General features: G+C 35.5%; 1 protein-coding gene and 1 long non-coding RNA gene across 8 annotated transcripts in view; both read right to left on the bottom strand.

Moving 5' to 3' along the window:
- Positions 1-6,889, bottom strand: part of LOC146592248 (uncharacterized) — a 23,824-nt gene extending 16,935 nt beyond the window's left edge. For 4 of the 6 annotated variants that reach the window (XR_014896624.1, XR_014896625.1, XR_014896628.1 and 1 more), the window contains exons 1-3: positions 6,752-6,889; positions 4,928-4,992; positions 3,799-3,936 (exon numbers count right to left, since the gene is read on the bottom strand). This is a non-coding gene — a long non-coding RNA (uncharacterized LOC146592248). Of the gene's footprint in view, positions 1-185; positions 326-3,798; positions 3,937-4,927; positions 4,993-6,751 lie in introns of those variants that run through there. The other 2 variants (XR_014896626.1, XR_014896627.1) reach the window with 2 other exon arrangements.
- A 520-nt stretch (positions 6,890-7,409) lies between these two features.
- On the bottom strand, positions 7,410-22,366 carry RWDD4 (RWD domain containing 4). 2 transcript variants are annotated; one of them, XM_085311382.1, is made up of 6 exons: positions 22,236-22,366; positions 19,716-19,825; positions 19,461-19,605; positions 19,023-19,137; positions 17,887-17,936; positions 7,410-7,517 (listed from the first exon to the last, which is right to left on the bottom strand). In XM_085311382.1, exons 1-6 carry the CDS (start codon positions 22,338-22,340, stop codon positions 7,440-7,442), a joined length of 603 nt encoding a protein of 200 aa, XP_085167508.1. In that variant the 5' UTR covers positions 22,341-22,366; the 3' UTR covers positions 7,410-7,439. The 2 variants fall into 2 exon arrangements, with proteins under 2 accessions (XP_085167508.1, XP_085167509.1); XM_085311383.1 differs by lacking the exon at positions 7,410-7,517 and adding an exon at positions 15,517-17,719.
- Positions 22,367-22,459: the final 93 nt, after the last annotated feature.

Genomic DNA, 22,459 nt, shown 5'->3' with positions numbered 1-22,459 from the left:
ACAGCAGTTTTTACAGACAGATGAGATACTCCAAATTTTTTCTCCACTATACCATGTTTTGTTTAGCTTTGYGTTGATAGGCACAAAATAAGTGGCAGCTTGCTCCTGAATGCACCCAGCCTGACATTGCTGAATATATGCTAGAATTTCCTCATCCCAGTCATTTCTAAACATTTGGTTTTTACCTCTTGACATCCAACATTCCAGAGAAAACCATGGACTTGATTATTCTGGGGGAAGAGGTGAGAAAGCCTTTGTTAAACACATTTTCCTTTTCCTCCATTCATAAAAAATACCAGCAGTCTTGCAAGTAAATGAATCACTCTCTGACCTGTGAAAAGCACACTCAATAATGACACTGGAAGTACACCTGAAAGTTATCTAATATGCAGACTATGTCCTTAAACACAACTAACCTATCTACAAACTTTTAATAAAATTGCAGAGATAGGCCTTCATAAGTTTGCACAAAATATGCCATTATCTTCAACTGCATTAGTTAGCTGTAAACACTTCTAGAGACAGAGGTTGAAGTCTCTAATGTTATGTTTAGTGTAGCTCCCAATAGATTTGCGTAACTGCAAACCAAAAAAAAAATCTTTCATATAAAGTGAAACATATAGACAAAGAAATACTAAAATTATTACAGAAGGCAAAATTAACTTTAAGGTTTTACCTTCCCCAGAATATTCTCTGCTCCTAAACTGATTTTCCAATTCTTCAAATTTTTTAAAAATTAATAAATTAAAAATATGCTGTAAATACCATCCTTACACGGTAAGCAATGTGTATTCTGTGGAAAAGCAATCTGTCAACTGACTAGAAACACCTCACCTGATACCAAACAAATTGGTCATATTTCTGTTAGTCTCAAAATAATTTTCAGGCTCACTTAACTACAATAGGATTCCTTCACTATAACTTTTCAGAATAGTAGTTAGATCCTTGTCAAGAGCTGATCTGTGGAATTGGGTGATGACAATTTTCTGAAAGTCACTGCACAGGCATTCAAGGTAGCAAGAACAGGATCTGTTAATGGGGCAATTCCATCTTTGTCCCAGCTTACATTTTTCTTATAGATATCGATGTGAAGCTACAAAGAGAGATAAAAATCTGTCAAGTATGGAAATTTGTTGAATCAACACATACTGGAAGACAGCCAGTGATAACYGCTGCAATAACAAAGTAAAATGTGCATTATATCTAATGCATGGATTACTCTGACTTTCAGTACAAGATGCAGTAAACTTATTTCTAACAATTTCATGTGATAACTGTGCATTACTGTTTCTATTTGACAATTTTAGGTCTGCAACAAGAAAATAACAATCCTTCATGCTTGCTTTTAGAGAACATGCTGAATGATGAGACAAGTAATGGCCAAACCCTTTTCACWGAAATGAGAGAGACAAAGGGGGCTGTAGATGGGCAGAAAATACAAAGCAGGCTTGTGCTTAATAATGTTCTTTGCATTTTACAAATTTGCAAGGTCCAGAGCATATATACGCTGACAATAAAGATGATCTGTGATGAGGACTGAAAGAAAGAATCAAGATAAAGTGAAATCATAAATATATACATTGTATCTTGTGTTACATTGTTTCTGAACAGATTAATATCATTGTTTGTGAGGTCATATWATAGAAAAGCATTCCAAATGTCAATGCTAAATGAGCCCAGTTAGATCTCATTTTACAGTTAGGAAGAAAACATTTATTCTAAGCCATACCTAATACTTTCCTTGGCTTCTTCAGATCTTCAAGGCACAGTCGAGTTTGTTACTAAGATATAGAACTAATAGCAATAACTGAGCAGGTATAAATTTTAATTAAACAAATTAATAAGTGCTAATAAGATTTTGATTCTTGATTCACATTGCCTTAATTCTATGACCATCATACTGTTTATGTTGGGACTGCTTATGAAGTAGGATACTCAGGGTGAATTCAGAATGGCAAAATCTCAACCTTTTTCATTACTCTAACTTGGCAGACCTCTTTAATGATTTTAAAAAAGTTGTGGCCTCTTCCCCATATAGCTCTTCCTGAATACTAAGCATTGAGTTAATAGGCAAAACAAATGCAAGACTGATCTTGAAGAAGTTTTAGAAGGCGGCAGCCCATTAAGGCAGAAGTATAAAGAACACCAGAACAAACATCTAAGTGGGAAAAGCATGTTGAAAGAAGGGAATTCTAAGAAGAGATTTAAAAGGAAGAGTGAAGGTACCTGACTTGGGAGTATATAATTACAGTAGGTTTAGGATAGAACATGAGAAAACACATAGGTGCAGTCAAGACAAGACAGAAAATGCTGTGATCTTCGTTTTTCTGTGTTCAAAGWTCTAGAACACAATGAAAAGAAATCCTCAACATTCTGCGCAGATGTAAATAAAGGAAAGTGATGGTAGGAAGACCAGTGCATGGATGCTTGCCTCGAAGTTCTGATGTGCTTCATATTTCCTTTTATCAACCTCTGTTTTCACAAGGTGGATATAAATACATTTTGAACCTGCTTGCTTGACAGGTTGTATTCCAAGTAATAGACCTTTCTCTTGAAACAGCAAGAGTGATCTTCTGGAGAGCCCTGGATCCCAAATCCTTGAACAACCTCTTGCTGCAAGACTTGAGAGAGGAAAAATGTTCTTAACTGCATTTTTTAAAAAAACTTATTGTCAAAATAATTTTAAAAAATACACTGGAAGAGAACATAGCATGTATGAAGATAACACTAAAGACAAACATCAAGATGTTTTGGCAGCAACACAGACCATTCTAGGACCCTGTGAAACCTCCTAACAAACTCTGATAAGACAAAGTATTGATTGGAATGTAGTAATTTTGTCTGGGTTGGGTAACTTAACAGAAAGAACAAAGTGGAGGTCAAGAAGATCAATAGACAACTCTAATRCAGAGACTATCACATAAGGACTGATTAAGAACTAAATTGGTCTAACTTGTACTAACCAACCAGTAACCAACTGCAGTAACCTAAAAAATAATAATAATAAWAAAAATAKGCAAGGATGTCCCTGAAGGAGCAACTTTTCCTTACTGGATTGCAGGCAGCTTTATACTCTCTATAAATAATTTAACTGCTCGTGTGAGTGCTACACTGTGCAAAGAGTGGCAGAAAGAAGTACTAGATCACATTCTTGGCTATGATGCACAATCACTTTGAGCCTCAGGGTAACCATTTGACTTTTTTTTTTATTATTTTTCACATGAAAATCTGAAGAGATCTCTGTATTCGTAAAGAACATCATGAAATGTGTGGTTCTGCTGTCAAATTATTCTTGTATTATTATTATTATGCTTATTCTGCATTTTGTTCTCTACMAGTAGTGTTAAACAGAATTTCACAGTACACACTTTATTTTGTTTGGCCAGACTCCAGGCTCTTTGTTCCTCTGGTAGAGCCTAAATAATAGCTTGTAGATTCTAGGAGTTACATATGCCAGTGGATAAGAACAGGAAAAGACTTTTAGGGTTATTAAGAACAAGTAATGTCTCTGAGTTTTTTTTTCTTTTTTTAACATATTTATTACAGCAGTTAACATACTCACCATGTACTGCTTATTCTACCAAAAGATTCTGAATAGTGCCAAGAACAGCGATGTCTCTAGCTCCTTTAACTTATTCTGGCACTGAAATTAACTTTTCTTCTTCCTTTAGGAAAAAAATGTATTAYTGATCAGTCCAGCTGAGTAATTTCTTCATTTTGGGTTTCTTTAGGAAAAAAATGTATTACTGATCAGTCCAGCTGAGTAACAACTTCTTCATTTTGGGTTTCCAGTCTCACCTGTGTAAAGAAGCTCAGCGGATGCTTCCTCACCGAGAGCAAGTGGGGCATATTCTTGAAAWATATAGTTTCTGGAAACAGCTCAGCCATTTGCTCTTAGTGTGCTGCCYGCATGCAGGATCATTGCTGAAAATATCCCTGTAAAATATATTATGAAAGTAAGTAAGAGAGACAAGCAGTGAGAACGCACTGGAAAATTAAGATGCTGCTATAATCACAAAACATGATGAAAGAACACAGACAATTACTTCACGTAGGTGCAGCTATGGTGTACCAAATTGCTGTGCGGATTGGCCGACGGACAGATACAGTCTTGAGTCTTATTATCTCTGCCTTAATAAATATGTATCTCAACTGGGCCTCAGTTAAACACCATTTCTAAGAGGGGGGGATAAAATCTCATTTGCCTATTTGATGACAGCRTTATTAGAATAAAGACAGTGAAATTTTCCTTTGAATTACATCTTCCAATGTTGCACTTCATAACATAAAGCAGAAAGTATTACTTCTAATTTAAATAAAGACACGATCCAGTTGCAGGCAATAATGTTGAGAGAGACTAGGTTAAGTTCATTCTTCTCCAAAATTTTTCAGACTTAGTATTTCTTATATGTGAGTAGCAATAAACTTTCACTGATTAAGAAGTGAACCAATTTCAGACTAATGAAGAATAAATTAATCTCCTTAATGGATTGATAGGAAGAACACATTTGTACCTTTACCAAACAATTCCAGAACAAAAGGAACTGAACACTGATGGATAGGTTGCAGTTTATAAATACTTGGAAAACAATTTTCATCCAGTTAGTAACATTGGTTAAGAAGCTGCAGTTCTCTGACGTATTCAACTTCAGGTATATGTTTGAGGAATGGGGAAACATTAGACAAATCCTGCTCATCTAAAATATATGAGTCTGATTATTTATTGCAGTAAATTTCAATTACATTTTCTTTTGATGATTTGCCAGTTCCCCAAAAGCTTTGAGTAACACCAGCCTGACCATCATCCATCTGCATTGCTTTTCCAGTAAGAACTGCCTTTTTTGATTCCCCATGATAAGCAGCACAACATCTTCTGATTTCAGTTTATTTCATTTAGTTTCATGTTTTCAGTTATACCTTTACTTACTTCTCAATTTTCCTTCAATAATATTTCTGGATGACAGAATCATCATGTTTTTGCCAAACAAAAAGCTGAAAGCAATGAAAAAAAAAAAAGGAACATAAAAGAGACAAATATAACCCTGGCTTACATTCAGCACTAAAATCAACATAACAGGATCCCTTAAAGTGTGCATCACTGAAGAATTGGCTCCACTCTCCCTTCTTCTTTCACAGTCTAGGTTTATTATATGTACTTTCTTTATGCGGTAAAATCAGTAATATACTTACTGTTCCCTCACAAAAGAAAAAAAAGAAAAATCTCAAAATTAAATTAAAAAGACCCCAAAAGCCTCACAAAAAATATTGATGTGCCATTTCCTGACACTTCTTCAAAGTCTGCAGATGTAGTAAAAGTGGGGTGATTATTGCTGACACTATCTGGAAGCCCCAACCTCAGGTCCATCAGCTGAAGTTATAACCATATAATCTTATAACCAATATAGTTTTGATTATTTTGCTGCATTTGATGCCAGTACAAGTGGCATCTTCTGAATGAGTCAGAAGAAAAATACCTCTCAAATAAGACAGAGATTCTTATAGTGGATACACTTTTATATTTCTAATTTCACTGATACGAACAACCAACACTGTACATATATAAACAAAACCTGCAGACCACATTTTAACCATTCCGCTTACAAGACACAAATTTTAGAGATTTAAATATTGATGASCCAAATTGGATAAGGAAAATGTACAGCTAAAAGCAAATTTTGTGCGCTACTCCGTTCTAGCAGAAGCATTCTGAGTTTGTAACACTAAAATTTTTAAACTATTAAAATCTGTGAGAAAAGCTKAAGCTAATTTTAGAGTTATCTTCATTTCTTCACATAATGGAAATTGCATTTACTTGATATACAAGCATGTCACAGCTTCAATTCAAAATTTCCAGATTTGTTCCTGTGTGTTTCTCTAGACAAWTTTTTCCTCCCTTCAATGTTTTATGATGAACACCTTCAAAAGTATTTTATCAGCTTTTAAAATACCTTAGAGATGTTTTAACATGCAGAGAAACAATGCATGTTTATCAGCCATATTTTAAAGTGAAGGTAAGAGCATCTCTACTTTGAATTTAGATCTTTGCATTACAACCRAAACCACTGTTATTAGATCCTTTACTCCCTAGACTCCCTTTACTCCAAAAAGGAAACATAACTGGTCTTTTTCTGAAAGAATATACTGACAACATAAGTTTCTCAGCTAGTAGTAATTTAATGATGACATCATGTCAATTTTTTCTATTAAGTATTTTTTACAGATTGAACTGYTCAAACTTGATTAGCATGTTAGGTTCCTGGCATTCTTAAATTTAGACTGAAAAATGCTGCTGGACTGTTCTTTTCCCTGACTATACTCAACTATATCACTCCTATTCAGATAGCAAATTCTTCAGAATGGGTCTTATCTTTTCCTCTCTTCTTTCCTCTCCAGTTTCCTGGATAGGGAAACAGACAATAAAACTGAAACTTTGTCCCAAGTTACGGTGAGTCACTTACAATCAAAAAAGAATGAATTCCTCTAACTTTCAGAGTTAGACTCTTTTCTTCTGTGTCATAGCAGAATTATGAGCAATCATAATAATAATTAGCACACAGCTCAGAAAGTATGTCTCTATAGGAACTGGGATCGATTTTATAATGACATACCTTGATATCCTGCACAACCAYAGACCTGAAAACTTTTCTTCTGGATGTGCAGGGTACATTGATGTGTCCCCTAATTACTGTTTTGCACGTATTGCTGCCTGGAGTTTTGTGTTGTTTATTTTCTCCAACAACAATAAATATACCTGTGTTCTCTGGCACTGTAAGAGCTGGTTCTTTCCAGATCTGCTTGCAAGCTGATAGAGAACCTAACAGAAGAAGGACTCACATCTGTGAAACAGTCAAAGACCTTGTGATGATTCCAAAGAGAAATTTTTAAGTCAGAAGCTGTTAAAAACACACAGTAAGTCAAGTATGTGAATTTATAATAGGAGAARATAAATAAGGAGGGAGACATACTGTAGCTTGCACATTATATTATACACATAATGAGACACAAATTTTCTTAATTAGTTCCAGATATGAGTAATCAGTACCATTCAGAAGTTTATACAAACTTTTTTTCTTCTTCTCCCACCCAACACATTTCCCTTCCACATAAAATCTATAAGGGAAACATGCAGTAATGCTGAGTACCATTTCCTGTCCAGGCTGGGAAGAAAATCAGTGGAGGAATGTTGTCCCTAGGTACGCACTGCAAAAATTTGGGGCGAAATCTCCTCATTAAATGAGATTAGGAAAGTCAAAGTAACAGCAGCTCAGGACCCAATTTTGRGCTCTTGTAATTCACCCACCTGATAAATTGAGATTTTATCTTCATTTAAAACACTATTTGCAGACAATTTATGTATAGCTCTACTAAATTTGAGCTGCAAGTTGATTCTTCATGGTTGATTTCTTACCTTTAAGAGTTTCTGTATTTCTCAGCACTGATCAATTTTTACTCCCCAGAGCTTTTCGAAGTCCAACTAACTGACTTGATCTTTGCGCAAGGCAATGTTGCATTTTATGCTAGAAAAATGCACAGGAGATAAACGTAAAAGTGTTGCTTATCAGAAATTCAATGAAATTGTGGAAAAAAAGATACTTATCAAACACCTTTAAATATATCTTCACATATGCATCTGTTCCCTCACTTGCTGTTGTCTAAGGTACATGCCAGTGACAACCACGTCTCTACAGGTGACAATAACTAACAAAAGCAAGAAACTTTCTGATTTACATTACTCAAAGAGTTGCTGGTCTTGTTAACTGCTGGTGGCATATTAATAATTTAAATATACAAAATATTAACTGAGCTAAATTCACCCTAATTTGAGCAGTTTTATTAAAAAGACAGTTTCTAAAGTTTTGTGAATCTGTTTTCAGTGTTGTGCTTCTAGAGGGAAACCATCTTTATCAGCATGCTGGAACAACAGTTTATGACTGTCTCAGCATCCAGGCACTTACAGGCTTTCAATGGCATAGGAAAAAAAAAAAACAAAAAACAGATAACTGAAATATAATATCCAGAACAGAATTTATTTCAATCTTATTCATATCTTTAGAATTCTGCTCAGTAAGAAGTCATCTCTGAATTCTATTCAGCAAAGACCTTATTGCCCAGAATGAACTTTGTATTTATAAATGTTAATTTCTATTTTGAAATAGGATTTTTCTCAAAGCAGGAAATTAATTGATTTAATGGGTCTTGACACATTTGCTGTGGTCTGCAAAGAAAAACTGTGACAGTAGATACTTTCAAAATGCTTTTCACACTTTATAGAGTGCTGTAAATGAAAAATTGGCTCCTGCTTTAGGAGTTTCCTGCAGTGTTGCTGTTCACTTCTCGGTAGTAGCACCAGACAGTAAAACAAAGAGTGGTGGCCACAAATTATGGTTTAGCATGCTCAGGTTGGACATTAACAAAAAAAAATCAACTAAGAGAATGGCATAGCTCACAAGCTGCTGTGAATGGCTATGAAATCTCTGTTCTTGGAGAATTTCAAGACAAGGCTAGAAAAAGCCACTGATGATCTGATGTAGTGTTAAGAATAGCCCTGCTTCATAAGGTAGGTTCAACTAGATGACTTTCAGATGCTTCTTCCAGCCAGCGTTTATGCAGTTCTATATACGTTTACCGGTCTATTCACTTTAAAAGATTCCCTAATTCATATGTGAAATTTTATTCTAATCTGCTGGTTAACGTAACCGTTAACCACTTTTTTCCTGTATTTTGGAGATACTTTGTTTTTAATCTCATTTTTACTTCAAGATTATAAAAACACTACTTGTAGGAGCAGGACTATTTCTAAGTATATCTACATGGGATGGAACAATCCTTCCGGTCACCGATTGCTTTGCTCGCATCAGGCAGCTTTGAATCTCCCAGTACAGTCAGATTTAAGGAGTTCAGCTTAATACTTATGGTTACTATAACTATAGTATATACTATATAGTATATAGTATATACTATAGAACCAAAGACTACAGGTCTATATAGTGGTTACTTACTCTCCAGTAACCACATTTTTTCGAAAAGAGGCTATCCATGCAGATTATACACACTTCTGGTACCCCACACAGGACGGATTGGACTATGCCATATAGTGTGGTTATTGTCTGCGTTCTGAATGCTCTGATTTGTAACCTCACCCAGTAAGCATAAGGGGCTGACCATCCTTGTATTTCCCTCTAAGTATGTCTCTATAACACACCAGAGAGCTGCACAAGGTACTGCTATCCAACATGCAGCTTCCTAATCACTACTGGTCTATAAATAAATAGACCCCAAAGTAATCCATGAAACGATCATTAAAGAACATGTCCATCCTATTCACCCACTTTCCAGGTAGCTGCAAATACATCGGGGCTCAAGAAGCTGGGTACTAACTGCTGTACAAGTCCTTATATCCAGAGCTAATGCTTTATTTACACAGCACTGTTTTGTGCTATACAGAGTCTTTAGAGGTCCTTTGCCAATAGGAAAAGGTGCTCTGAAACCAGCAATAGCCACAGGTGGTGTAAGGATAAGCAATGACTGGTTCTTCTTGGAATGATTCCACAGAGATTCTACCATTAGTGACTGATAGGAGTTTATTCCGATCATGAGTCATCACCAAAAGAGGCAATCTGAAAGCTGCTGCTAAAGCTCCTTGAAACTTTCCTGTAAGTGTCCACAGACAGTAAAAGTACCCTGATGTAGGTGGGTTGAACCTGACCTATGTCTACTACTGTTGACACATTTAAATAACATCTGTGAGTTTACAGGTTATCGTATTTATCATAAAGGCCCCTGTAATTTAATTGTGTTCCAGCCCTGCTTTTTCCTAAAGGTATTTGAAAAAGGCAATACCTTGACCAAATCAAGTTCACAGCCTGTTTCCCAGGCAGAACAAATTCTTACTGATAAAAAAAGGAGGTGGAAGAACTGATTCATAAGAAACTGAAAAAACACTGAGCAGACTCTGACATAAGGCTGAACRGCAAGTGTGTTATTATGAGTTACTATATGAATATTTGAATCCCTTCTATCTTGCTAATACTATACTGTACCTCAAATTGTAAGAGGCTTCTGAACTAAGAGAAGGACTATATACGACTCTCTTCAAGAATCCTCCTACTGGTGGATAGGAAAGTGTAAGCAGTCAGATGTGTATTTCCTGTCTTTAATAAAAAAAGTAGAAGTTGTAACTAGGATCCAATAATAATACATTAGGATCTGTATTGATAGTCTAACACAAGTTTATTGAAAGAAATGCTTAATAACCTACATTGAAGATATAAAGAGTGAAATTATCCACAAGCAGATTATAAATGTCACAGATTCACTGTGCATGAATACTGACTCTGAAACTGGCACTGTAACAACTCAGGTCCAGCCACTGTTACTGCATCAGACACAGAGGCAAGTGAATTTGGTTATCCCATTTCAAATGCCTGCTTTGTTCCAGGGACAGTTTTGTTACTTTTGTTACTTTTATGAAGTGCAAACTTTCTTCCTTCTCTCCTTTTTCAGATTTAGGAGCATACAAAACAAACTCAGCTCTTTGTATTGTATTCCTGTTAACTGGAACACTAGGAAGCAAAGCACTAAGTCATCTGCTTGAGTACGACCAGCAGAAAAAAAAAGTACGTGGTCACATAATGAAAATCTTTCTACACAATTTTCTCATACAAACATCACAYGGGCAGCTTTAATTTTGGCATGTAAAATTTTATATACGACTTCCTGCAATTTTTAATCATCTAAAGACATATGGTCTGAGGAGAAAAAATAAGTCATAATCATGCTGTATACCAGTTAACTGAAAACTGGCAATATTCTAGTGCTGATCTTCATCAGACAAAATATAAAATTGGTAACTTTATGAAAACTTATTAACTATCTACGGAGATTACTTTCTATCAGACTCTTATCAACGAGCTGCTATATTTTTGCTGTATTATTATAAAATCTCTCCCTTCAAGGTCAACTGAACCACAGTCTTCACACAAACAGAGATCAAATGGCTTCCTATGGTAGAAATAGGAGTTTGCTAGACAGCAGTGCTTTTCCCCACACTTGTTTTGCCTGCAGGAAATCATAAAATGCATTACTGGCAAAGACACTTACCTGATTTAAAGTAAGATCCTGCTCTGAAGTGACTCTGTACAAGATGATTTTTATATTTATTACCTCTCAGTGATATCATAACAGATATTTGTTTTAGAAAAGATTATCTCTTCTTGAATGATACCTTCCAAAYTCATCCTAGACACTGACTTTTTGCTTTCACTGATCATTACCAGTAATAAAGAGGCAGCAGATGAAATTATGCCCTCAGAGTCATGCACAACCCCATTACTCTCCCCCAAAGCTATGCAGTTACAGTTTGGCTGACTTTCTCTCATTGCTTTGACCTTATCAGATCCCGCAAGTTAAGCGACTTACGACATGAAACCCAAGTAAGAGTTTTACAATTTCTGTGATGTTGTAARGATGAACTCCTCAGATATAGGGGCAATGGACAGCTGTGTAAACTTTAAACTAGATGGGGAAACTTTCAGCCTGATGTAAGATATTGGTGCTTGGATTTAGATTCTCATGTTTTCTGTAATTCAGCCATTTGGAGTCACTCCTCCCTTGGCTCTGACTGGGCAATAGAGAAAAGAAATTCTTTCACCTCTGTTAGCTGTTCTAAGATGTGTTCCCAATGCCTAGTCAGTATGTTCTGTCTCGTTTCTAAGAGTAGAACAGATTTTCAGATTATTTTGATGGGCTCAGAAAGAGGACAACAGAAAAAATAACAGATAGGAAAACTGGATCATTCTCCTCAGGAATATTTAAGAGCACCATTCTGAGGAAGACAAAGCTATGTTGGCAAAAGACTAAATGACAATGGCAGAAACAAAATCTACCCTCTAGTCTTTTGTCATACCCCAACCTCATTCCAGAATTTATAGCTCTGCAATTGGAATCAGCTTTTGTCTCGTTTTGTTGTCTTGAAGCAACAAAGATTTATCACCTGTGCTCTTTCTTCCCAGTTTTGTGCACAAGAATATCCTTTTTTCTTTCTTTTTTAAACTCCTTCTATTTTCTCCTCTTATCTATCCAAAAYTCTTGCAGTTCTAATATTTTATCTAGTGAGTGAACATTTCTTCCCTCATCATTCTGCTATTCCCATTTGGTTTCTCTTTTCATTCATTTTTAGTTTTCTTTCTCCCCTCAAGATACTATCTACAAGACAGCAGTTTTTTTGGCTTCACTAGTACAAGTGCTTATGATGCAATAGGATAAAGCACTAAATGAAATTATATAAACCGACTACAAAGGGAAACTATTGTAAGTTCATATCAGTTTAATGACTTGCACAACACAAATTAAACAGTACAGCCTCAAAACCACTTGCATTGCCAAAGCTGAGAGGATAGATTCCCTAAGTCTGCAACTCTGCTGAAGCTTCACAATCAAGAAATAAATTCTTTTTCTACCCTTCTTTTTCTCATTGAAATCTCTAACTCATTGTATGCTTATCTACCCACCTCACGTACCACCAACTGCAGTGGCAGCACAAGACAACAGCAGCCTTGACTGCAGTAGCAGCTGTGTAAGTCTGAGAAGAGGTAAGCAGGATATCCTAGGTCCATACTGCTGATCATTCACAGCTATCAGCACCACCTAATGTACTCAAAGGCAGTCTGAATTATTCCCTGGGATTTGACACATTACGACACAGTGGAACTCCTTTGGTGTTGCAATAACATCACCAAATAACTTGTATTTAACATCATGCAGATATGACTAAAGACTGCTTTGAAGTTTCATCCAAAACAAAATGTCAATGTGACAGTCTTTGTGCCCTACTACACATTTTATAAAATTTTCAAAAGCTTTATGAACACAGGACAAAATAATGCCCACATCATCAGCAGAAACAGCTGGATAGATTTTGGAGAAGAGGTCACTGTTTTCTAGAGATACCAAATCAGTTCAAAGCCAAAACCTCACACACCTTATGCTAACGGCTCCAGCAACTTGAAGCCAGAAAGTGCATTGCTTAGTGATGTGCTCCAGGGCACCAGCATGACTCACAGGAAAAGAAGATGCCCCCCATTCTACCCTCTAATTTGCAGACAAACTACAACATGATAGCATGCTGAGAGAACTTGTAAAAAAAAAAAAAAAAAAGGAAAAATATAGGTATTTTAAATATAATTGTACTGACTTGTACTGTTGGAAAACTCAGTAAATTTGTTTTCAAAACTTGAAGTAATAGAAAAGAAAAAAAAAGAAATCAGACAACTAAAGCAATATATTCTTAAAAAAGCAATCTTTGTCCTCAAGTGACAGTCTGCTGCAAAACAACTTTCCAAAGCATCAGGAACATTAACCAATTCAAATATGTACAAAAAGACTGGAGTGATTATACAAAATCCTAAGTTAAATTTAAGTTAAAAAAATAGTTAAACTTCACATTTAAGTTTTGGGTCTAATACATAACAACTGTGGCATTATCATCTCATTTCCTACTCCAAGTCTGTCCTGAGACTCCAAAGATTCTCAGAGACAAATCTGAAAAAGTAAAAAAATAAAATATAATAAATAAAAAAGGCAAATCTCATCTGATTATGTATAGCTTCCAAGTGGTTACTGCAACAGCACCATAAGATAAGATTTTTTCCTGGAAAGTTCTTTCATCTAGCGCTTCAGCAAGGCATTTAGTATCTATGCATTAAGGAAAACTTTCCAATAATTGACAACTCCTTTTTAATCATCCTGTATCTTGGATGCTACTTTTCTCTACTTCTGCTAGTACTGATGTTTGTCTTATCACTTCAATCAAAGCCTTATTGCAAAATTAATTGAAATAGATAGCATGGCACTACAAACAAGTGACTCTTGTCCTACTGAAATAAATCATAAAACATTGTTTTCGCTGCCAATGACTCTATTAGTTCACAAAAAAAAAAAAAAAAAAAAAAAAAAATCAACAGGGTTTAAAATTCACTCAGTAGTCATGATCTCTATCTATAGTATGTCTTATTTGATAAGAATCGTCGCATTTTTCCACCTCTGTTTCCAGCGCTCAGGCCTTTCCATAATATCCAGCTCTAAATGTTGAAACAACTCTGCTCCAGCTACTGTTTCATAGCAGCAAATGATTTAAGAGAACAAATTACCTTTCAAAATTTCCACAGAAAAGCAATGCTGATACAAAGTATTTTCCTCAAAAACAGACCTCTGAACAAACACGTTCTCAATCGCTGCTAATAGAACCAGAATAAATTGCTAGGGTATTTTCACAATAATATGTGATTTGTGAAGAAACTGAAGCTGAAAAATCAGGCATTTCACAAGGTTAATGCCCTTGCCATTATACACAAAAAATATTAGGAAAGGAAGAGAAGTGGTTCTTATTTGTCCTTCCCTTGCTCTCTCCAACTAGTACATTCAAATAAATTGTCATGGAAACTATTTATACACCAAGGATACTAGCACAGATAAGATAATTCCCCTTGAAAAGATTCTGAATAGGAAAAGTCCAACCCGGTCTGCAGCCGGCAGAGATTGAAGCTGCAGTTTGCCTTTCCCTGTTAAAGGAGCACAGCAACCAGTAGAGCGACTTTTTCCTGAAGTGCTACTCGCTTCCACACGTTGTGCACAGACTGGAGCCACAAGCATYTAGTTTATGCCAAATATACGACTGCATCATTTGGAAAAAAATGCCACCTTGTGTATTTTATTAGCTTTTTAATAAATGCAATTTGAGTTAGAAAGAAATCAGACTTTCCAAAATCAAAAATTCTTTTAGTATTAATAGTTTTCCCTATCAAGAAACCACATACATTCACCTATTGTAACTACAGTTTCAGTAAAAACTAAGCTTCTTACAGATGATATGAGTACAGATTATATTTCTTTCAAACTTCTTCACAGTCTTTTTGCAGGTGAAGGAAAAAAATTAAGAGATCAGTCACAACATTTCATACTATTTTTTTCATTTTTTTTTAGTACATAAGACAAACTGTAGCTTTGCAATACATTTAGTCTATCCTCCCTTGGCAAAGCATAAAATATTTAAAATAATTAACAACTACATTAATATATATTGTATATAAGCTTTCTTGATCTAATCAGTAACGCCTATATTTTCCAGTTATCCCGTACATGCAGCAGTTGAAGCCCTGATGACAGCAGTGTAAACTATCCTGCTCTTAACTGCACAAGCTCTTATCTCAGCATCACTGCTCATGAGCGTCCAGTCTGCGCCTGTAACATCCCTTTCACTAAACGCTGTACACACTCCTCTTTAAACGAGTCACTAGACTGGCTGTGTGTACTGAACACGATGGATATTCTATGATTGCTACTGGGATGCCTAACCCTCATATTAACAAAATATAGCTACACGGAAGAATACATGAAGGAAGAAAAACTATTTCTTCTGCCAATTTTGAAGAATACTTTTTTTGGAAGAGAAAACTATGTGCAAATTCAAACTCAGCCCTAAAAATACAGCAGGTAATACACAATTAAAAACATAACACATATCACAGCAGATAAATAGTAATTTATTAAAATTCACCTCAAAACAAAAAATAAAACAAAAAAAAGGACATTAAGGCATCTCGCATTCAGTTACCATTCATATAGTAAAGATGACTTCTCCTTCCAACACAAGAGAGTAGACCAGTAAAAGAAGAAAGAAAAGTTTTCCCAATACATTTGGCAGAGTGCTGACTTCTTCCCACTATCCCACCATTCAACCAACAAATTCCTCCCAGGATCCCCCATTTCTTCAGTGAAAGAGTTACCAAACCCCAACACTCACTGAGACACACGCAAGGGAACTCTTCCCCCCTGCCTCAGACCTCAGGCTTCTGTAAAGATGCACACAGGAGGGAGACTAACAGATGTACACTGCACAAAATAAAGAAGATACACTCCTGCTGTAACCACTGTTATTGAAAAGGACTAGAATATTTGGCCTTGCATTCGCTAAAATTTACTATTTTAGTCAATAACTAGTGAAAACAGGACCACAAACTCTAGTGTCTATTGTCATGTAACAACTTTTTAGGTTCTCTTTCTATATTTTATTAGATAAACAAATGACAAAGGTTTTGTTTCCATGGAATAATTTATTTTGATGAATTATGCTGTAAAGTGACAAATCACTGTTATAGTGTGTTTTTTTTTTCTATTCAAAAAGAACATCAGGAAATGTTTACAGTATCATCAGTTCACTATAACAGGATTTTACTACAGAGCAAAATATAAGTTAATTAACACTGCATATACCACTATTCATTTCACCACATTGGCTCTCTATACCCTTTGTCACATTTTAACCTTCATTTAAGGCAAGTTTTGTTGTTAAAGATCACAAAGTCTCTAGATAAACTCGTGTGACTAGGTTTATGAGTTAGGAAATTGAGCTTTATAAAATGTTTACTTCAAGAAGTAAGAAAGTTGTTAAGAGAAAGATGGTGACCCAAAATTGTACTGTATTAAAAGGTGGAGTTTCCTTGTACCAAAGTCCTTTATTCATCATCTTTAGAACCAGTTTTGCTTAACTATAAAAGAGACACAAAAAGAAAGTGTTCAAAGTTTAGACTGCTATTCCATTTATTAGGAAACAAGAACAACATTATTTCCATCTTACACAGAATACAGGTGTATTTAGTTAATAATACAGACTGTGCTACTGTATTAAGAGATGCAAATGACTCAAAAATATTTCTTTAGCTTATATACTAAATAAGCTTATTTCCTGAACCTGAAACTGTATCTTTCCTTTTTACAAACTACTTTCAAAAATGTAAATTGAAAGGTTGTGCCTGATTAAAGAGAAGGGGAAGAGGGAGAAAATACACCTTAGGGCACTGTTTCTATTTTAACTGAAGACTGTCCCTAGCTCTCCAAAAGAAAACAGATGTAATAACAAAAAATAATTTCCACACATCTCAGTTTCCACATACACATGTGCATGAAATATAAAAACAGACATTAAATTATTATTCCCCTTTTTTAAAGGCTAAGTCCATAATTATTAAAAGTAGTGCATCTATCAGGAAACTTTTTCTGAAATCCATGATATCCACGACAAATAGTCACTATTAGAAGTTCTCTGCTCATAACCACATTTGCTCACTGGTATTAAACAACTAGCAATGGTGTTAAGCSTTAGACTGAGAATTAATTATGGTTGTATAAAATAAAATAGTTCGCTCTAAAATTTGTCAGGCAGCTATATTCACTTTCACTTAACAGTAAAGACAAGGAGGTGAAAAATATCAGTGCTGAGGGAACAAGGAGAAGAGAATTCTTCATTTGAAGAGTTATAGCAGAGAATGCTCAGGCTTGTAGGAGACAGTAAGGTGTCCCTACTTGAGAAAGCTACTCATTGCTTCTACTTTCCTATCTGTTGCTCTCCAGAACCTGGCTGCACTACTAATTTTATTTTATATCTTGTTTTCTTACAAAGACAGAGTATTTGCAGTGTGTTTCGACATCAGAAGTCTCTTGTCAAAAACTAAAATTTAATTGCTCAATAAATGAAAAAAAAATACTGAAACGAGTTTCAGAGAGGAATGAAAGTGCTTCAGATGCTATTTAATATTCAGAAAAATTAAGCATTTTTAAAGCATTTGAGAAATATATGAAATAGTAAGAATTGCTACTCATTTTCAATCCTATTTCTTGCAAATCTTTTCAGTATTAAAAAAGATAACTTGAGAATACTTACATGCTGGACGTATATAGAAAYGAATCAGACATCACAGTCAAATCCAAACAAAGTTAGGAAGAAAAGCAAAAAGACATCAGATTAAACATAATTTGTAGTTGCATCTGAAGGAAACCAAAGTACAYATGCAGTGTATTTTGTATTTTCATAACTCTTAACTATGATGTTACCTTAATTACATCCACCCAGTTCCATCCTCGAGGAAGTTCCCCTTTGTGATCTGCAGAACAAGCAGTTTTTATTTTCAATGCATGAGCTAAAGAGAACCTTCATCTTTCCTTAAATCAAAAAAAAAAGCTAACGATCAATAAAACCTGATTTTTTTCATTACAAAGCAATGAGGACAAAAAGATACACTAACTTTTTTTTAAATATAAAATATCCTTCTTAGAATTTATTTTAACAACTATTCTTAAATAGCTGTATTATTCTGAAGCTACTCTTGAAATACCTAAATATTCTTTTRCAACACTTGTAATAACAATTAAATGTTCTTCAAAAGTTTAAGACAACCAAAAGATGTTAATAAAGCAAATCCTAGAAAAATATTTTATTTTTCAAAGTATTTCTGTTTAAATAGATGGACTATCCTATCTAATCCTAACACTTGATTTAGAAGGCAACTCAAATGATGYTGGGTTGAGCAGCAAAGATGCATTTTGTCAAAGAACAAGATTTTACACATATTTTCCTTTGTAAGATCAATATTTAGTATGCCAGTTATGCATTTAGAATACATAAATGATATGAAGAAATTCTTATCATAGCATATAAATTATTGCTGCAATAGAATAGTATCATCCAGATCACGAAAAAAATTAAGCTTGAACACATACAAGTCCGCTGCAGAATTAGTCAAAAAGCTGAAGACTTTCAATCAACAAGACACCATTTCATTAAAAGCAGAGAGTGTCTGCAAAAGTATCTCTATTTTGAGGATATATACTAGGTTAAAGGTTTTACTTTTGTRTTCCGAAAATAACATTTTCATTTAAAAATTAGACATAACGCAAACATTAATAATGCAAACTACTTCTCAGGGCTTGTTAACAAAACATATGCTTTTTAGACATCTCAAATGCTCTCTCCCCACAATTCTCCCCTTAAAATACATATTTGTAGAAAGTTGCTTTGATCAGAACTAACATTTCAGGTAAGAATAATTCATGTAAACAAGTAAAGAAGAGACTACAGATTTAAAGTAACTAATTTTATAAGCAAGAGACTACTGATTCTGACTGCAGCAAGATGTCACTGCTGTAAAGGTTGGACTCTCATGCTGCTCAAAGCATTATAGTGAACAAACCTGTTTTGTCAGCTAGCTTTCGTTTCTGGGTTTTGGATAACTGCTCCTTTTTATCTTTCTTCTTACTTGCTGGCACATCAGGAGTTCCAATTGCAATACTATTGCTTGCTGAAGTCTGAGAAGGATAAAAATTGTTGTAAATATTTTATATTCACCTATCATACTTCCGAAGCCAATACAAATAAAAAACGAAGATACCTGTGTATGATTACTGAACCAGAACAACTGAAATATCCTGAGTGTCATACATATAAATTATGACCACAGAGCATTGTGGCACCATATTCCWGACACCCCTGTTTAGCCACTAACATGTTTACATGCAGCATACGGATTAAATTCTTAAAGACAGAGTATTTAGAGTTCTAATTTACCATACAAAATATTTGAGAAGTGCTTTTAAAAGCAACAGATTAAGATCTGAATTTTTCTACTTACCACAGTGTTAACAGGCTGATTTTCCATGAACAATTCTTTATTATCTTTGGCGTATTCAAAAAGTGTATATGTCATAGCAGTTCCAAGATTAGCTTCAACTTCTACCATTAATTTATCCAATATACTTTGTTTAACAGTTGAAGATCTAAAAGAAACCATAAAACTCAATTATAATCTTGACAGAAGAAAAGTTTGTCAACCAAAAAAGCTCCCCAACATATAAAGCTAGGGAAGAAAGCTGTCCTAAATACTTACATTGTATTGTTGAAGAAAGCATCCATCGATATGACTGGTGCTGTTTGTGGATATGTTTCTGGCCAAGAAACTTCAATCAGAAAGGCTTTGGGGTCTCCATTTTCACCTATCTGAAAAGACAAAACTTGTAAGTCAACAATTTTCAGTAGCTCATTAAAGATTATAATGCCAGTATGTGAATCTTTCACATCTTTAAGATTATAGAAATCCCTTCTGAAGCTAAAAACTATTTTCATACTATTACCTGTATTAAAAGCTTTTATCAAGAAAAGTAGTATTACATTTATGACACGAACTTTAACTTCTACCCTGCAGTTTTCATTCCATAAAAATCAGCAGAAACACTTTTTTTTTTTTGTGTGTGTGGAGATGTTGCTTGGTTTTAAAAGCTGCTTTGTAGTGTCTGCAAACCAAATACTATACAAACATATATGTGAACAGGAAAGATAAAGCTTTCTGTTTATCGCACTTTTCCCCCCAATCCAACCTCAGCACAATATGAAAACAAATCACAAGACAGCGGTGAAATATAAACGCAATAATTAATGACTAAAGATAGCACAAGTAATAGGGTAAGAATTTTAATACTTATTTCTTAACTCTACRGATATTTTAGCTTACAGTAAGAAAGAATGACTAATAAGGAATATTCAGGAAGCCAGTAGAATAAGTCTGAATGAAGAAAACAAAAAAAAAAGGTTATAGATTATGCTATAAGGATTACGTTAACTTCAGTTAAATAAATAAAAAAAAAATCAAAATTTTCCTGAAAATTGACACAACAACAAAGACGTACCTTACAAACAGAGATAAACATTTCACRCATGGATTTGTTACACTACTGTAACAAAGTTGATTTAATTAGTATTTTAATACTATAAGAAGAATTTCCCTAATTTTAGAAGACTCAAAATCTGGCTTCATTAACCTATGTGGAACAAAGTAAAATCAAAAAAGATTCCTAGTCAAGACAAGGCTACTGCACTTCAAAATGACTCAAAATTTAAATGATACTGTTACAATACTTTAAATTTACATTAAAAAAAAGTTTTTATTTTGTTTGCAGTCTGTTTCAGCAGAGTGAACAAAGTTATATTCTGTTTTAGGGGTAAAGGCATTAGGCTTTAAATCACAAATCTGCTCCATTTACCAAGACATCATCCACAGAGAAGCAGTTCAGTTYCCAGAGCCACCATGAAGAGAACTGGTGGTATGGTTTACAGAGTCTTCCTTATTTCAGAAAAACACTGCGCACACATTACAGAGCAAATCCATGAAGAAAGTTGCATAGTTACYACTCCTCTTGTCAGTGCAGCCTGCAAATTGGGCAGCCTTACTTTAAGCAATGCTACTACTACTCATATTTGCAAAATCTTTAATCTCAAATTTTCAGCACACTGATTACAAAACACCTATGTGGTAGGCAAATGAGGTTCAGAAAAACAGCATATTGATTCTTTTAAATTCATCATGCAGTTAGTTGTACCACRCTGCCTCAACGCACATTTTCTTTCACAGGAAAGATGCATCGTAYTCTTATCTGAAACTAAGTATATAGTGTCTAAACTGGGTTCTCTTAATTTTTCATGTTTTTTTTTTGTCTATGAAAAATTTTCAAAGACAAAAGCTAGCTATGCTGTAGGCAGGTAGGGATGCTACAYTTACTCTTCTGAGGACAATAAATTCACAAAGAAGCAGTCCTGTCAATAAAGGAAGACTGTATTTGCATGGGTAAGATTCAARTGCTATTTATTAAAATCAACCTATCTCATTACAATTAATGATGCAATTCTAAAGCCTTTTAAGAAACTGTCAAAAGGTTTTAAGATGCCTGCTCTCCACTTTTGGGACAGAGTATGTTGATAACTCTCTTTTGTCCCGTGCGCACCTAAACTTCTATCAGCAGAGTTCTCTCGCAGTCCAAAGATTTGCCTCAGCCCATGCCCAGGAGAACTTCCAATTCTTCATATCTGAGAAAGCTGTCAAGAAATTCATGCCAAAATTGAACTGCAAACCTCACACAAGAACTCCCTGCACTTCTCCCCAGGGCAGATCACACCAGTAAACATACCTRAAGCATTTTGCACGTTTTCTCCTTAGCAGCTAGATAAGGCACATAAACTACCCCCGGACAAGAGAACCTTGTAACTGAGCAACAAGGAAGGCGCAAAACTTTACTTAAACGCTTTCCTCGAAGTGACGTTTCCTACGGCTAGTCCGAGTATTGCTCAGCACGGCCTGGCCGATCTGACAGCTCCACGCAGTCCGCATGCTACGCGTTACGCAGACGTGGAAGCAGCTGAGGGGTAACTAACTCACCCTGGGAGCAGGTTCCTAGATATTAAGCCCTGCGATATCAAGCATCGCCCTGCCAGAGACCCTGGAGCAGCAGCCCACTGACGCAGCCGTCAGCGCCTTTACAGCCTGCCGAGCACCGTTTCACAAGAACTGCGCGACAGCTGCGCTGCGCAGTAACGTCGAGGGCGCGGCGCTGCCCTACGCGGCTTCACGGGGCCTTACCCTGTACTGAAAGGAAACCGGGCTGAGCTCTCTGAAGCACCGGTCCCCTTCGTAAATAGACCGCAAGGCTTCCAGCTCCATCTGAAGGAAGCACAAAAAAGCCATTAGTCACTCCAGGCGCACGGCGAGGCTCCGGCGCGCCCGGGGCCAGAGAGCTCGGCGGCGCCCCGCGGGGCCTCCGCCGCGATCGTCCCAACCGCCCCCAACGGCCCCAACGGCCCGCG

Source organism: Rhea americana, unplaced genomic scaffold, assembly GCF_003343005.1.
Source record: "Rhea americana isolate MKP2758 unplaced genomic scaffold, rheAme1 scaffold_34, whole genome shotgun sequence".
Classification (NCBI taxonomy): domain Eukaryota; kingdom Metazoa; phylum Chordata; class Aves; order Rheiformes; family Rheidae; genus Rhea; species Rhea americana.
Note: the sequence above shows the minus strand (reverse complement) of the source record. Positions and strands in the feature narration are given on the sequence as shown.